This window comes from Nesoenas mayeri, assembly GCF_963082525.1.
Source record: "Nesoenas mayeri genome assembly, chromosome: 1".
NCBI classification, from domain to species: domain Eukaryota; kingdom Metazoa; phylum Chordata; class Aves; order Columbiformes; family Columbidae; genus Nesoenas; species Nesoenas mayeri.
This window is the reverse complement of record NC_137541.1, coordinates 108,476,114-108,493,841: the sequence shown is the minus strand read 5'-3', so window position 1 is coordinate 108,493,841 and position 17,728 is coordinate 108,476,114. Positions and strand designations below refer to the sequence as shown.

The following is a 17,728-nucleotide window of genomic DNA, read 5'->3' as shown; positions in this document are numbered from 1 at the left end:
TTTTTCATCAGTGTGCATAATAACTCCTGTATTTCATAGCTGATTACCAAATCTCTGAAAACACTAATCATGACTTGCTCAGAAACATCTAGCCAAAACACCCACCAAAACCCACCACACCTCCATTTTAAAATCTCATTTCTCTTTTAGACAGAGTCTGATTTTCGCCAAAGTTTCTTGGATTTTTGTTTGTTTGTTTTTTGTTTGGTTGTGGTTTTTTTGTTACCATTGTTTTTTTGTTGTTGCTTTTTTTTGAGAAAAAACACTTCATCTTCTCCATACTGCATAACTACTCAATGTCATAACTGTTGCTTTCAAAGCTCATATCTGACACACTCCTGAAATTACAAGAACACCCCTCAGGACTTTTAGCTGATTTTGCATCAGAACTTCTCATTGCCTGGCTGTTTCTGGCAAGTTCTAAGTAAAGCCAGACACACAGGTCTGGGAGAGAAAGCCATGCACAACCTGTCACACTTCAGTAAGAATTATCATTACCAAAACTCAAAGCAATTTATGACCTGTGAATGCTGTAGTACATATTAAAAGCATGAGCCTCTTGGGGGGTAGGGGAGAAGACTACTGACAAGCACAAATACTGCTTTAGCTGTACAAAACTATGTCTGATTTATGTTCATGAGGTGAGCTGCAAAGAGAAATCATCTCACAAGAAAATGTGATTTCATAACCGCGTGTTAACAGATCAGTCAGTGGAACTCCTTGATCTCAGTTTGACATTAGTGCAGTTCTATCTATATCAGAATTAATTGCTATTACTAAGATTCCCAGGAAGATTTTAATTTAAAAAATAAAAAATTAAGGAAATGCATATAAGCACTGAACAGATAACTGCAAATTGTTGCTCCAGGAACACTTCTCCCCATTTGGGTCAGGGTGCATGCCCTATTCTTAAAAGGATATGAATCAAAGGAAGTTATGAACATCAGCAAATTTTCTCAGAATTTTTCTTCTGAGGATAACACACACCATCCTAAAAATACACTATCTGCATTAAGGCACGAAAGATCTAAACAAAATCTAACTGGCCTGCCAGTAATTTTTAGGAAACCCATCAACTGTGCAGCACCAGACAAGACTCAGTGTCAGTTACAGCAATGGCACCATTCATTTTGTTATCTCCTACAGATGAAAAGAGAAAGCATCATGCCATCCACACAATGCAATTATGTAAAAACTAGATATTTCTGTGCACTGAAGCTTTGATAAACTTACATTTTAAGTCATTTAATCAAAACTACCATAGTGTAACTAGTAGGATATTACGAGCTTTTTTCTATTTAATGCCCATGAAATTATTAACATTAACAGCTAAGAGATTGGAAAAAATTCTGAAAGTTAAGAGCCATATAAGAGTGCAATAATAAAAATCTCAATTTTCAATTAGGCTGCAAACAGTCAACAGAACTCTACAGGAAAGTATCCTGAATGGGAGCAGAACAGGTTATGCTGCAGCCTAGGTGTATGAGCTGTTTTTTTAGCACTGCATGGCCTGCCTTTCTCATTTGCATTGCTTTCCTGTTACCAGCTTACTACCAACTACTCTTGTTTCCTGGACATCCCTAACTATTTTAGAGACCATTTTTCACAGCCAACATTTCTGGATGCTGGAATGCTGCAGTTAAACAGCTCTAGACTCTACCTGCTGACAGCTGTCCTAAAGAATACTTGTAGCTGTTTGCTCCTAATAACAACAGAAAGGCATAGTATGCTGTCTACTTTAAAACACCTTAAAAAAAAACAAAACCAAACCAATTCATGTGCTGAAGAGTTTCTAAAACTTGTGCAGAGCTCAATGAAGACATGATGAGTATTTCCATTTATGTTTTCCAGCAGTGGCATTTAAAGAGTCAGGCAGCACTACAGCTCATCTTGTGAGCAAAAGTTCCACTTCTCAGTAAAGCATTTCTTGAACATCAAAATAAATGACATTCTAACAAGACACACAAGGTAACCCCCTGCTAGCAGAACTATCACAGGACAAGCTACAAACTACAAAGGACAGATCTTCTGAACATTAGTACAACACAAGGCCAATGCAGAAGAAGCAAACATGGCTACTGGCCAGTAGCCAACAGGACAGTGACCCTTTTGCAGTATCTTTCCTATGAGACATTTCCTCATTATAGCAGAGTTCAGGCTCTAACAAACAGGTGAGTGTTCCCCTGGTTGCTTTTCTTGATTATATTTAACATATTTTATGTTAAAAACACACTTCAATAAAGCCTGGGGGTGGGGAAAAAGCACAACTAAAACTTTCCTTTAGCAAGTACAGCCTTCTACCTAAAATAAGCACCCTGGAAGTAGACAAACAGAACAAAAGTAACTTAAATTTCCAACTTTGATACACAGAGCTAAAAAAACATGGCATTTAACAGCTAACACTGCTTCTACACACCAGCCCTTTCACTGGCTACCAGTCAGCCACAAGTCCAAATTGAAGTCACTTCAATTTTTGTTTCTTTCCCATCCTACCATGTCCCACCTCACTGCTTTGGAATTGTGAAACTGACATCCTTGTCCTCCTTAAACTGGGGAGCACAGAACTGAACACAGTACTCCAGATGTCACCTCACCAGGGCAGAGTAGAACGGGAGGACAACCTCCATGGACCTGCTGGTCACATTTTTCTTTATGCACCCCAGGATACCATTGGTCTTCTTGGCCACAAGGGCACACTGCTGATTCATGGTCAACTTGCTGACAAGCAGAACTCCCAGTCGAGTTGTCCCCTCCCACCAGGCCAGGCAGCTGCACTGCACAAGTCTCAGCCTCTAGTGACCCCAGCTGACATGCAATAACCTCCCTGTACCTTGGCTGCAGCTGAACCAGCACTCCAGCTTTCAGCACAAGCTTCTTCCTGGAGTCCTTCAGCAAAGTCTGACAGATACCTCCTCACAGACATGTATTTACACACGTTCTAATCAAGTCAGTTAGTCTCACTGCATACAGTATGACAAATGCAACACAGATGCGCGCTCTGTCCAAAAGACATTGCGTCCTTTCAATATCAAAGTCTGTTGTAAATATTTCCACTATTAACAATATAGAAAAGCGATTAAGATTTACAGTGTGATACAACCATATTAAGTCATACCTTTCAGTTCAGCCACAAAATAATTTCTTGCCCATACAATCACAGCATTTAAAAAAACAGAAGTAGCACATGATAGTTGCCAAAACCCTCATTCTGAGTTTTGTATTTCTTTCTAGAGTTCTGCAATTTTACAGTAAACCAGTTTCTTTACACAGCTCAAATCCTACGCTGATTATATGAATAGAGTTCAAATGCATAGTTTATAGCTAGGTTATTTCAAAGCTTAACAAGGTGATTTCAAAATGCTGTACATAGATGTTTCACATATCAGGAGACTATTTAAGGTATGGGCATGACAAAATACAGCTTCAGAGACTTATACTTCACTCAGTCATCTGCTGGGTCTTGTCACAGTTTTGCACAATTGCACACAGCTTTGTGGCAACCTGAATTCAACATTACATACAGGAAGTGTCTTCAGAGGGATGCTACACTACAGCTGTATTATCCAAAAGGGAGCTACACTGCAGCAAGCAAACAAATCTGAAGTATTTTTAAATAGATTAACATTAAAAATTTCACATATAAGGACAAAACTTGTGACTATACAAAATACTTCAAAATGCCAAGCATTGTAACAAACATACAAGTGTTCAAAGTCCATTTTACAGAAGCCAAACCAGTGACTTGAATTAGGAGTGGATACAAAGCAAAAAGTATTTACTCCGAAATGACTGATTTTCTCATCCTACTGCACCTATGTCAAATTCCTACATCTTTATGGATGACATTTTCATGTCTTACACTCTACAACTGAGACATTATCTTAAAAGCCATGTATCTGTTTATAAAGTACATCTGTTCTGCTTTCCCAAAAATTGCTTTGAGCTAAAATATTCTATCTATGCCTAGCTGGTTCTTGAAATTATGCTTTCAAATTCAAAGACAAGCACTACAAATTCACCTGAAATAATGAAAAAAAGACATCAGTTACCAAAGCCCAAATCGTTGAAAAAGTTGTTGAAAAGAAAAACAGCTTGTTAGTAGATTTTTAATTGTTTGGGTGTGTGGTGGTTTTGTTGTTGTTGTTGTTTGGTTTTGTTTGTTTGTTTTTGTGGGGAGTTATTGTTTTACCTGAAAAATGCAGATTACAATACATTAGCAGCTATGTTTTTTTACATCCAGATATCATACCTGTGTGAAGTATTTTCCATCTTGTTTCAGGACTTTCATTGAGAGGTCAAGAATCAACCGCAGAAACTCCCATGTGGAATCTGCATATAGAATACAATTTAAAAACACATTATTGGGTTGTTCATTATTAGATACTCAAGACTTGCAACATAACTACTGTTTAAAAAGTAGCTATCCTATACTTTTTAAAAAAGCAAACAAACCAACAGGAAAAATAAACACACACAATCCATACACAATGTCAATGAATGGCAGAAGTATCTGTTTTTCTTCACAGTATTTTTCCAGATGTTTACAAGAAATTATAGAGCAGAGAAAAATTTACTGGAATGTGAACTCTCCAAATACTCTCAAAAAATTACATGAGTTTATATTATTCTGGAATAAGAGCACAGTTTTAAAAAGTACTAGGGACTTACTAATTTTTTTTTTCAAACATTCAAGAAAAATTCAAAAAGAACAGATGTGTTACTACCATTCTTTGCCTCTCAGATTTGCCATTAAAAAGGCAAGAATCTAGCTATTTTTGTTGCAGTGAAGGGACAGAAATGTCAAAAATCCTCAGAAGTTTAGGAAAATGAATTAGGAGATTAACCTTCTTCTGGAGATGTGGAGATTGGAATAGCAGTCAGATCATTAATTACATAATCAAACATCCTTCCTTCTTTGGCATACCTCTTCAGTACAGGAATACAGTCTTCAATTAGAACCTGTAAGAGTGAAATATTTCAGCTGGTCCTCAAAACACCCTTAAACTGATCAGGTAGGAGAATCAAATGCAGATTCACAGGAATTAAGAGGAGGGGAAAAATACAAAATTAAACATGCATTTAATTTTAGGGTCCATTTCCAATTTCTTACTGATATAAAAGGGAGGAACGGTTGTTGAAATTATGACAATGACAACATAGTCACTACAGGACCACACTTTCTAGCTCTGTTACTGATTGCTGAGTGACCACTGTTCTACCTACCAAACAGTAACAATAGTTAGCAGCCCCACAACACAGGAACAAAATAAGATATTTGTACAAAGGGCCACTGACTCATACAGAGTAACATGTGACTTCTCTGTTAATCTCTTTGCATGCTTTTTTTAGCTCACACTTGTAAGCTAGTATCCGTGAGAGCTTTACGGAGTAGTACTGAAAAGAAAGAAAATATTTCCAGTGAAGATGTCAGATTACACCTGGGCTAGTTTGTTAGCTCTGTCAGATGCAACACATAAAACCTTAACTGCAGGGATGCACAATTTTTTTTCAATTTTTAATGTACTAGTAGTGTAACAGCAAGAGATTTTGTCTGAAAATAAAAAATAATTTAAAATGTGTATTACAAACTCTGATATTCTCAACAGTACAGGACAACTAAACATTTCTTCTATCTTTCATCAATTTAAAGAATGATATTTCACCCTTACTACTGTTTACTCTAAGTTACAGCAATAAACATTCTCCTGTTTCTCATTTAAGAGTCTGAAGATGGATAGTTAACAATATTGTGACACTGATGTATACTCCCAACACAAATCTGACTGCCAGCCACTAAAATTTAGAAGTGCCATAAAACAGGAAAAAAATCTTTCCCAAAATTGAGAAAAATCAGAAGACTTTTCCCCAAAATCTTCCCATAACAGTCTTCCAGGATAGGTATAACTGTATTTGAAATATTACTTCTAACAAAAGAAAAACAAAAATTACCTGATAGCACTCTCCTTTCAGATTGTCTAAAACGTCTCCACATGTTTTACGCATGTATTTTTTACACCCGTCGATCACCATTTGGTCAATGTTTGAAGCTGGTTAAGGCATTCTACATTCCACAAATAATACAGGTGACAGTCGCTATTTCTTCAGAAAGAAATTCTCAAAAAGGTGACACGCACAAAGGAATGGCAAGATGCACCTTGGTATATATATTACAATAGACAACTTTATGTATTTGCCTCCAGGTTTAGGAAGCACTGATTTTTGTTACCATTACTGTGAAAGCTTGAAATATGAACAATAAGGCGGTGTACTAAGAATTCCATAAAGCTAAACTAGGTTTAGATTTTAGCCTACATTTTTTTTAAAATGATTTCTTAGTTTCTAGCAAGGGGTTCCCAAAACCTAGGATGATCAACTTTTCATATGACTAACAGTGGTTTACATTACAAACTATCTGAACTACAGAATGCTGAAAACTTTATTTGTATCAGTATTTTTAAAACAGGGCAAGAGTTGGTCATTCTGCCACCAACAACTTACCAAGTCCTGACACTCCTATTGATTAAACTTTTTTTGCTTCTAGGGATTATTTTATTAAATAGCTTTCTTTAGAAAAACAGAAGAATGCAAGAAGTCAGCATTCAGCCTAAACCAGACTTGACCTGTCTTTTATCAGAAAAGTTCTCAGTCTGATGACGGAAGGGTTCCTTTCCAGTTCTATGCAAACTGCTACTCAGGAGTTACAGTATGGATCAGGAACTTGAGAGCATGAGCTACATAATACAGAGATATGTAGTCACTGGGTCTCTCTAAACTGACAAAAAGAAATTTCATTTTAGATCCCGTCTCCTCACACAAATCAGAACCTTACAGTTAACAATGCCCAATGCTAAGGCATCAGCAGAAAATACAGGCTGAAAAATGTTGAAGTGATCAGTCATTTGTCAAAGGATATCTCTACCATAGTAACCATCTTTGGCTTCAGTTTGACTATCTCATACAGTATACCTCCATCACCACCTCCTAGGATTAGCACTTCTTTCCCAGCATAGTCTTCCTTTCCACTGCCCATTATGGCTTGAGTATATGCCAGGTCACTCTCTGCCAGATCTGAATGGAAGGAAGAAAGAGTTGGACAGAAACATCACAACCTTAATTCTCCTCATTAACTGGTATTAATTTGGGATTAAATCAAAGGTGATAAAATACAAACCAAAGCAAGAGCATCTACAGAAACAACCTAGCTCTCAGAGACAGTCCAGGTAGAGCTGAGGAGATCCTCCTCAGAATCCCACACAGGATTTTTCTCCAGTTTCCAACGCAAACCCAGCAATGGCTATCACAACATTAAGAAGTATTACATGGCAAGAGAAGCAAAGCTGTAGAGCAAAACAGTCAGGACTTAAGACTGAGGTCCACACTTGAATGGGCTATCACCTCAGACTAGTGCTGCAAAAGACAAATAAGGAGATTTTTTTGAAAGCACACTCTGAACTCCAACTAAAAAGAACAACCTAGGTCCACCCCAGTAGATCCCCCACACAGAAACTCAAGTATGACTTAACACCTGATTGTGGAAGGGCCCTGAAGCACAACTCCTGCTTCTGCTGACTTGTTCACCATTAGCTCCAAAGCAGCAATAACTTGCATAGCTCAGATCTGTTATCAGAGCTTAGAAGGGCAAAGCTTTGCACAGAAGCACATCATGACACATCCCATCATTCTGCCTGGTGATCAGCACTTAGCTTATGTGTACACAAGAATAAAGTGACACAAAGCAGCATTTTAAAACCCATGGAAGGTAAATAAGTAATGGCATACTTCCCTTTCTATGAGGCACATTAGGACAACATTCAAATACAACCTCATCTCCACAAAACTGATGCAAATTTCTGGCCACAAGTACAAAATACGTAAGTTGGTGATTTCACATACAAGTCTAACTGAATTGGAAAATACCTTGCTAATGAATTCAATAAAAACCACGTTTCAGCTGCCATCTGCATAGAAGTTCCCCTGACAGTTGCAAGAAGGCTAACTGAATAGTTACGAGTAATTCTGATGATTTCAAAAAGCTATAGCCAAATGAGATTTTCTAGCTAACAGCATCCTTATCCAGCTTAAAAGAAAGAATTGTAACCCATCTTATCCCAAATGCACTTTCAAAAATACTAAGATCAGCAGGCACAGAGTACCACATATAAACCATAGAATGGTTTGAGTTAGCAGGGACCTTTAAAGGTTGTCTAGTCCAACTCCCTGCAATGAGCAGGGCCATGAAAATTCCAGGGATGGGGCATCCACAGCTTCTCTGGGCAGCCAGTTCCAGTGCCTCACCACATACATGTCTCCCTTATATCTAATCTCAATCTACCCTCTTTCAGTTTAAAGCCATTATCCTTTGTCTATCACTACACACCCTTTAAAAAGTATCTCTCCAGCTTTCTTGTAGGCCCCTTTAGGTACTGGAAGACTGCTATAAGGTGTCCCTGGAGCCTTCTGTTCTCCAAGCTGAACAACCCCAACTCTCTCAGCCTGTCTTCACATAAGAGGTGCTCCAGTCCTCTGACTATCTTCATGGCTCTCCTCTGGATCCACTCAAGCAGGTCCTCCCATAAAGATTGGGTCACTCTCCTGATTAACTCAGAGTTCAGCTGAGCATTTTGAAGACAACAGAGTCAACACATGTTCACTAACAAAGCAGTTAAATGGGTTAAGACACATCTGTACTGTATCTCACTAAGCAGGTAATTCCCTTAGACAAGGGAGCAGCAGGATTATCACCCCCCCCCACACACACACCAGCTCCTACTACTTCATATTTCTTCAGAACTCCACTGTGTTTTGAAGACTGACAAAGTAACTTGCTTTACTGTTGAAGAGCAGCACTCAAGAGGTTGGAATTGAAAAAAATACATAAAAGCTCATAAAAAAAAAAAAGGAGTAGAGTAAGCTCCGCTAGAGAACACTCTTGTTTTTGTTCTCCTGTACCACTTTCTACAGTGGAGATGATGACTTTGGAAAACAGTAAATCTTTTTTGTACTCTAGATTTTACATTGGTCAGCATTTCTGATTAAAACACCTTATATACAGGAACAGATATATGTGTACATGCATATATGCAGCTTCCTATATCAGAATTGTAACCCTTAGTAATCTATTAAAACTGTGCCATAGCAAGATAGAAAACAACACTTCCTACAATTTCATGCAATAGATCCTCAAATGAGATGATACTTACTAACATCCCCACTGAGGATAAGAATATTCCCAAACTGTTTTGAATGCAGAATTTTAATATTCTGAAAAGGTGAATCTTCGTCATAAACAACTTCATCTATGTCATACTCCACCAGGCGCCCATCAGCAGTGGGCCAGTATCTATCAATGACACCTCCTCTCAAAATGGCTGGCAATCTAGAAGGAAATAATAAAAGAAATTACAAAACATGTTGCAATATTTTAAAATTCCTTCTAAACATCCTTTGGATTCACCATAATAAATAAATGTTTACAAGAGGAATCTAACAAAGCTTGCAGGATTTGACACTCAGATTTAAGAAACCTATCAGCCATATCTTAAGTATACATAACTTGCTAAGGCACAGGTTAAGTATAAATGGTTCTTTATGTACAGCTTCCACAACATGCATGTGAATCTCTGTGTCCTGAGGCAGGGGACTTATGTAATATAACAGCTTCTGCAGAAGAATCAGCTCATGACTAGAAATGGACAATACAAAAACAGAATGCAGACAAAAAACAATGACAAAACCTCTTCCCACTGTCAGCTCAGCTAAGAATGCTGTTTATTTGAGATCAGGGGATCTCACCCTTCTGAAGTTGTGCCAAGGGATGTTTTACATACACACACAAACAAAAAGTGAACTATTCTAGTGATTCAAACTGAGCCAGGTCTCCCTGCACTGTATAAGCACAATCCTTGATAGCAGCTGATGGTTTGCATTACTTTTAAAAAGTCGTTCAAGCATCTGCATAGATTGGTGTTATTGCTTTTTTTATTATTGAACTCCACACAGAAATATCTTGGTTCAAAACAGTATTTCACCTGTAAAGACAAACCATATTTGAAATGGCAGTCATTGATCAAAATGATTGCATTCCATTTTAAGCATAGTGTGCAGGTACAGAGTTCAGATTCCTCACACACACTTCAGAGAGTTAAGGGCTTTTTTGCAGAGTAGAAAGTAGTGAATTTAGAAGAAGCTTCTCTGTGTCTATCTCAAACATTTCAGAAATATTTTCTACCCTGAGTGAGCCACAAGATGGCAGCACATAACGAGAGCAAGAGCTCTATTCACTCTGTCAAGACAACAAAACTGCAGGAACAACTTTTCCAGCAACATTAGTTCTTACTGGAACTGCATGTGTGATGCTAACACCAGATGGATGCAAAACAATTTAGGGGAATAACATTTACTCCAGATTCCCTGTTCTAAAAGGTTCATTTTCCCATACTAAGATAACCAAATTAATCTAGATCAGTTCAGACTTTTTCCTGACCCATTTTTAGTAAGTTCCTGTCATAGGGATTCTACAAACTCCCAATATCATAGCTCAGTATTAGCATCCCTACAGTTTAATATATAACCTTGTATTTAAGGGAACCAAAATTGTCAGAAGGCTCGCAAAGTCTCCCTCCTTCAGTTATAAGGTACATTTAAAATAATTGCTACAAAACATTTCTATCTTCTTGGCAGAGCACTAAGAACAAAAGTTCCTCCAGTGTATTTACCACTTGCACCCAAAGCCAGCACCACAAGATACAGCAGGGGCAGAGCTCTGAGAGAAATATCAGCAAGAAACCTTGTCAGGGCAGGGTCTCCTCTGTGGGGGCTTGAGATGCATTTTAGCTCCAGTCCTCATCCCTGATCCCCATTTCAAGCTACACTGCAGCTCTGTCCGAGTCTTTTGCCAATCCTTGACACCCAAGCTCACTCTCAGAGCTGCCTTCCTACTAAATTCCTGCTTGCCTAGTCCATGAGCTGTGAGATGTGGCCCAGAGGGTTCAGTTCATGCCCTAGCCAATTCCTCCCGCTACCCTTGACTCCCCAGCCCTTTCAGAGCAGCCTGCTCTTAATTCCTGGTTGCATTTCCTCCCACCATTTCATGTAAACACTGCAGCAAATTAAAGAAATAACCCGCATCTAAAGTAACAATACTGAACATTAAGCTTAAAAAAAATGACAAACCTCACTATCTTCAATTCTGCACTTAAACAATTTGAAAATATTGTTGAAAAACATATGCATAGTGTCATGTTGCAGGCTATTTACTGCAGTATAGCAAAGCATAATTTGCTTATTATCTTTAACAATTACACAGGTAAGCCACATAGAGAAGCAGATGTACAAACTTACCGTTTCACCCTTTTTATATTACCATGAAACAACTCTTTCATTCTTTCTTCTACTTTGTTTAGAAGCTGAAAAAAATGCAAACAATTGAGATAGAAATTATAGGTGACCACTTAATGTAAAATATTTGTTAAATTAGGCTACTTGGAAGGCAATAAAAAGCAGCACCTGCACTGAAAAGCTTAGAAATGTAATATTAGAAGCCTATGAATATTTAACTGGTTCCCTTAGGCTCCTTACTAGCAAGAATATGCACACTGTAGCAGTTATCACTGTGTTTAACTGTCCTCCAGGATAACACTGTCTGTGCCTGAAAGGTCTGCCTAAGAGGGAACACGGAACCCTGTAGGGTTTCATTCTTGCTGAAGCAGTGGCTGGTTGCCCTGCAATATCCAGTTTCTGATGCCTTGATATCAGGGAATATGATACTTTTCTCTGTGAGGAAGAAGTTTGAGAATAGAGGTTCCCCATCTCCCTGATTAGAAAAAGTCATCCAGTAATAAACCAGGTTGCAGGCTGAGCATCACTTCTCCCTCACTGCCCTTGGTGCCTGAATTGAATACATCTAAGCCCTGATGAAGGCTGCTCTCACTTTATAACTTTTACAGGAAAGAAACACAAGGCCCAGGACAGGCAAGACAGTGTGTGCACACACACATGTATGCAACTACTATAGGTGTTACTACTCATCTGTAAGCATTCAGGTTTGAACTGAATTTGATATTTAAAAACATTTCAAAGACATACTTTGATAGACTTGAAGAAAAAGGGGTCCCCATGCAGTTTGGTAAGCATCACTCATACCTGATCAACTTCCTCTCTTCCTTTCATATGATCATTGTAACTCTGCACATCCACCAACACTAATCCATGAGGGTGAATTCTCAAATTGGCAAAGCTACAAAACAGAGATAGAGATGATTTTATTACCAAAAATCAGAGTGAGGGAGGAAAAAGTTAGAAATTAGTTATATTAAATTCAGAATGCACATTTCCTTTTCTAGCCATCTGTAACTGATGGTACAAGGTCCATTCTTCCTTTGCAGGTCAAAAAGCAAAGTTGCAAGAGCATGCTAGTCACTACGCACCTAATAAAATCAGCAGGCATCAAGGCAGTGAAGCAGGATGTTTAAAATCAGGAAAACTACAGTATGATGGAAAACATAGCACTTACTAGTCTCAGCTCTTTAAATAAGGCCTACTTGAAGGGGTGTATTGTGTTGGTTTTGTTCGTTTTCAGTTTTTAATTGAAATCAAGCCTCAACAAAAATAGACACTTTTACTTCTCAGTGTTTCGTTATTTTTTTTTCAAACTTTATAGCAACTAATCACAGTGTTCATAATCAAAGCTGTATAAAGATTTGTAAATGCAAAACATGTCCTTGAGCAACCATAGCTTTCACCAGCAAAGAAATCACAGCAGCAAACTCTCATTGATGGATACACATAGACAAAACTCCTAGTGTATATTGTGTTTATTGCAGGAACATTGAAAAAAAAAAAAAAAAATCAAAGAACAAGGTTTCAGCATGCTAGGTGCTGGGCAGACAAATACAGGACCTTCAAGAACTTGCAAAAAACTGAACAAGAGATAAGGATCATGGGGAAAGACACAGAGAGTAGCAGCAGATATATTACTTCCATACTAAGGAAGGGAGAAGACGAAATAAACAGAAGGGCTACAAGGGGATTAGCTGACAGAAGGACAGAGGCATGCACTGAAGGAAGTGGGCAAAGGAGGAGATGGCAACAGGAAGAGCCAAGCAAAAAAAAAAGTGTTTAGGGGTGGAATCTCATTAGCACAACACAGAGTAAACCAACCAAGTAAAGCTGCATGCAGTCCTATGAATGTCCCTTTCTTTGCTTGTCTGCTCTTGTCACCCCACCACTCAGCCTCAACAGCAAAACACAAACCAACTCTTCCACCTTTCTTTTATCCTTCTAGAACACCTTTCCCAAACTGGCAGCCTCAATATGAACACAACTTCTCCCATGGCAATGGGAACATTGGCCAGCAAACACCTGCAGTCAGAGAAAATCTTAAATAGTCTATGTTATCTGAAGATTATAATTTTTCCTAACTGCTAGATGATCAACTGATGAAACTGAATGAAGTGATTCAAGAATAAAAACACTTTTGCTGGCTTCGGCCAGCAGTAAACTGTAGCTGCAATTGGTTTCTCTGCCAACTGTAAACACAAGTGTCACTCACTCCTTTTTTGAACATGAGCCTGGAAAGTCCTAGCTATTCCTGAAGAACTTATGCACAGGTCTTCACTTCAGGAGAAAATATGTTTTTATACAATGCACAACCACCATGTTTCCCCCTCTCAGGGTATCTCAGTCTTTCAGGGACTCTCTCCCTACATCTCAGCCATTGTCCACCAGGTGTCCTCCCAACGTGGTTTTCATTACAGACAGACCAGAAAATGTACCTACTCTCAATGACCATTAAACAAAACCACAGAATAGCCTTAAAATATGTTCTCCCCACACCAGGAAATTCCTCATGCATAAAATAAAGCACACTATTTTACCCCGATGAAAGGATGAACAGAAAATAGTCAAGGAGTAAACAAAGATGTTTGGGTTTTTTTCTTTTAAACAGCTAGAGTGCTACCACTTAAGAGATCAATTTTATAAACTAATCAGAAGAAGAAGAGTGTTTTCAGTATTAAAGACATTTCTAAGGCAGATTTTTGTTTCTCTCATACAAGCTATATAAGAAAGCATTCAGGGAGAAGAACCAGCAAACTCATTCTACTGTCCTCCTGCCAAAGCCAAAGGAAAGCAGAGGAAGCTGTTGTAAACCTCAGCAGATAAAACATTTTGCCTGCATGTTTTAGGATGGTGTGCCCCACCTGCTGGTGACTGACACAGTTCAGTACTTTTGATACATGGGCAACTTCATACTTTGCATAGTGACCACAAGTTCTTACAGCTTAAGTTCATGTCCATACCACTAAGACACAAGTGGGACTGTTAAAAAATGAAAATAATTTTATTAAAAAGAACACACATTCTGCCTTCTCTCCCCTCATTCTCTGCAGAACTTCAGGGTTTTTAAACACTTCCCTGTGACTTTGCAACCACCTGAACCAAAAGTACTCAAATTGGTTGCATGCTTCTCCTAGAGCCTCTTTGTACTCGGCACAGGGGGAATGGCTACTGCAAAGGATGGGTCTGGAGAAAATCCTATCAGAATTCTATGATTTCCATGTCAGCAAGGGTTTATTTTGCAATGTGCCTAAGATGCACAGAAAAAAATAGTCAGGCATAAGTCTAAGAACAAACAGCTTTATTGCCAGACTCCAGGAGATAATTTTTTTTTTTTAAGAGGAAAAAAAAAGAGCAGAACTCGCTAGGTTGGACACACCGGTCACTCCAGGTGGTTTTAGACAACTATTCACAGTGAAAAGGGACATTTCTGGTGAAGTCAGACCTGCTTCTAGAGCCCTCAGAGTTGCAGCACTGCAGACAGAAATGAGTATATGCAGTTCATTAAACAGCACCGTTAAGTTCTCTGAAATCTGGCACAGTGCCAGAAATATCTGCACTGTTAGAACAACATTTTATTAGTTTATTCCCATATTGCAGAGGTTGCTATTCACACAGATAAGCAACAGATTGTCCCATGACTTGAATGCCCTTTTAAATTATTTTTCTTAGAATCATGTAGCTGTCATAAGATTGGACAGCTGACACTGTCTTTACTCCCCCTGTGACTGCACGAAGTATTTTCTCAGCATGTGATGTTACTGTCTTTGCTTTGGGGTCTTTTTTGTGTGTGAAGAAAGGGGAGGCAGAAAGGAGGGTTGCTCTGAAAAGCACAACCACACAACTTTTCACTTATAAGTGATATAAAAGCATTAGAATACACAGAGAATAACACTGTAGAACCATCATTCATTTTGTCAAACTTATCTCTACCAGACTAGCAGGGCCCTGACACCTGGGGGAAAGGGGAAAAGAGACTGAAGGCAGGCACCAGGCCAGAACAGTGTAGTGGGGCAAAAATTTAAGTTCTGGTTGATAATCTCAGACAATTAACTTATGGTAAACCACCATGACTGAAATTTGAAATTCTCCAAGAGGCTGACACACATCCAGATTGGTTATATCTTAGTTAAAAGTCACTTGTCCAGAAATAAATAACTGAAGTAAGCTAAAATGTCTGTAAAGATGTAAAAACACAGCAAACAGTACAAATGTACATTCATAAAAGTGATCAGAGTAGTAGCATTAAGGCAACCGCAGCAGGCCAAGGCCAAACCCACAAAATACTTACTAGCTTCTATCAACAGATAGCAAAGGCTGTGCTGGCTTTTGTTACTTCACACTTGCCTGCTTGGCAGAATACACAAAAGCAGGTTCTCAGCAACACCAGCTCTTATATTTAGGGGAAGGTTTTTAAGAGCCATGATAATACAATTTCTATTTTCTACCTAAGAAAATATAGCAGAGATCACTTTACAATCCAAATGGGGGGGGAAATAAAAAAAAAAAAGAACTTCTCTTCAAAAGCCTCCCCTCCTGCAGCTTGTCATACTGAAAACTTTAATTCCTGTTTTCAAAATAAAACACCTGCCATACCTTTGGTGTGTGCTCACATGTACTTTCATAAAAGTAATAAGTATAAAGCTCAGTGAAGAGGGATACCCTCCAATTCGGCAACAAAATTTGCAGCCCTGCCCTGGCCCCAACTTCTTACTGCTATACCTGCCACATTTCCATTTCCCACTTAAGCTTTTTGTGCTTTCATGCATATGAGTCACAACTACAGAAACAATTCTATTGCGTGCTACATGTTGTCCTGAGTTGTTGCCACCTGAACAAGAGGGAACATCAGATGTTAAGAAATAAATCTCACTTGCACAAATCAAAACATAACTGTTTGAAACCAAGACTGTTTTGGATGAGCACCCTCTTTACTTAAGAACGAGAAGCCAAGAGATCAACACGTTCAAAGACAAAATGTGAATCCTACCTTAGTTACTTGTACTGAGGAGGAAGAAATATTGCAGTCCTACATATTTGAGAAAGGATTCCCCCCCTGCCATGCCCAGGGAATAAAATTGGATAGAGACAAGTACCTAAAAACACCTCTTCACCTGAAGTTTTTATCTGCTGACAAACTAATTTCCAGCTGCTATAGAATAGTTCAAGTGTTTGAAAAAACAGTTTAACAATAACAGCATCACCTGTCAAATTACTCATAGGGGAGGCAATAAAAACCTGCTTATGGTTCAAAATCTTTAAATTGTCATGACATTGTTTCAATAAAGCATACTCTTAAAAACGCTCTTCATCTTAATTACAAAGTACTAAGGCACCTGTTTTTCCACTACGCCATTATTCCTGTTCTCTTTTTACAAAAAAAAAATTAAACCAAGAAAAGCTACGACAGTTTGACACAGCTGCTGGTTCCTAGCAACTGCTTCTGGTTTTTCAGACCATTTTTGCACTCTGGGTAACTTCATGAATAAACTGCAATATTTTTGCCTGAAACCAAGAGCTGAAGAACGTTCGTCCTGCTCCTTTAAAATATACTGACTAGCATATGGAGTGGTTAGCAAAAGACTAACACAGAAAAGAAATAAGTAAAAACACTTATCCCTCATTTCATGGTGTTAACATACACTTGTGGTCATTCTGAGTGACACACAAACCAGCTTCAGCTGGGTAAATCTTGCACTGTTGTGAACAGTGGAATTAAATGCCAGTAGGATTACACTTCTCTAAACAACAGCTCAGACATGGAAGCTAAAAATTGATGTGCGTATAGGGAAGGTTAAAGCTTTCCTAAAAAAGTCTTTTACTGTAGAAACAGTGACTAAGTTTCAAGTTTTGTGGGTTTTTAAAGAACCTCCAGACAGAAGATGACATAAGAGGGAACACAGATGCACAAAGGACAAGAAAACTCCTTGTAGCTGTGCACAGTGTGTAACAGATCAGTATTTGTTCACAAGCAATGATGCTATTAAAATATAGTATTAGTTGAGAAGATACTCAGTTTCCAAATATTAGCTTTAACTATTTTCTCCTTACCTTAGATTTATTTAATAGCACATTTTTAATCTATTGAGATATACCAGGCCCTACAGCTCTGTACAAAGTACCATCTACATCAAATGAGATAGACCTCACACTCCTAACTTGAACTGTCCAGTCTAAGCTAGAGTGACACTTCAATAAAAGCATGCTGCTCAATGTGATCCCCAAAACATTCTGGAACTGATCTAAAAAAAGCACAGCTCAGGGAAACAAGACTGCTGGGGCCCCAAACCTCAGGAGACAGAGCTCCCCTCCTGCATGTGCTACTGTTTCCCCAACAGCATTTGGGCAAAGGGGCTGGCAGAGCCCAGGGAAGAGTGTCTGCCCCTACCAGGAC

At 38.5% G+C, this 17,728-nt stretch overlaps 1 protein-coding gene across 1 annotated transcript in view; it reads right to left on the bottom strand.

The window, feature by feature from the left end:
* Window positions 1-17,728, bottom strand: part of SMS (spermine synthase) — a 51,606-nt gene that overhangs the window by 10,401 nt on the left and 23,477 nt on the right. The window contains exons 3-9 of the mRNA XM_080354977.1: window positions 12,142-12,235; window positions 11,341-11,405; window positions 9,201-9,376; window positions 6,914-7,068; window positions 5,950-6,039; window positions 4,845-4,959; window positions 4,250-4,329 (exon numbers count right to left, since the gene is read on the bottom strand). Of these exons, the coding sequence (XP_080211103.1) occupies window positions 4,250-4,329; window positions 4,845-4,959; window positions 5,950-6,039; window positions 6,914-7,068; window positions 9,201-9,376; window positions 11,341-11,405; window positions 12,142-12,235 (775 nt within the window). The remainder of the gene's footprint in view (window positions 1-4,249; window positions 4,330-4,844; window positions 4,960-5,949; window positions 6,040-6,913; window positions 7,069-9,200; window positions 9,377-11,340; window positions 11,406-12,141; window positions 12,236-17,728) is intronic.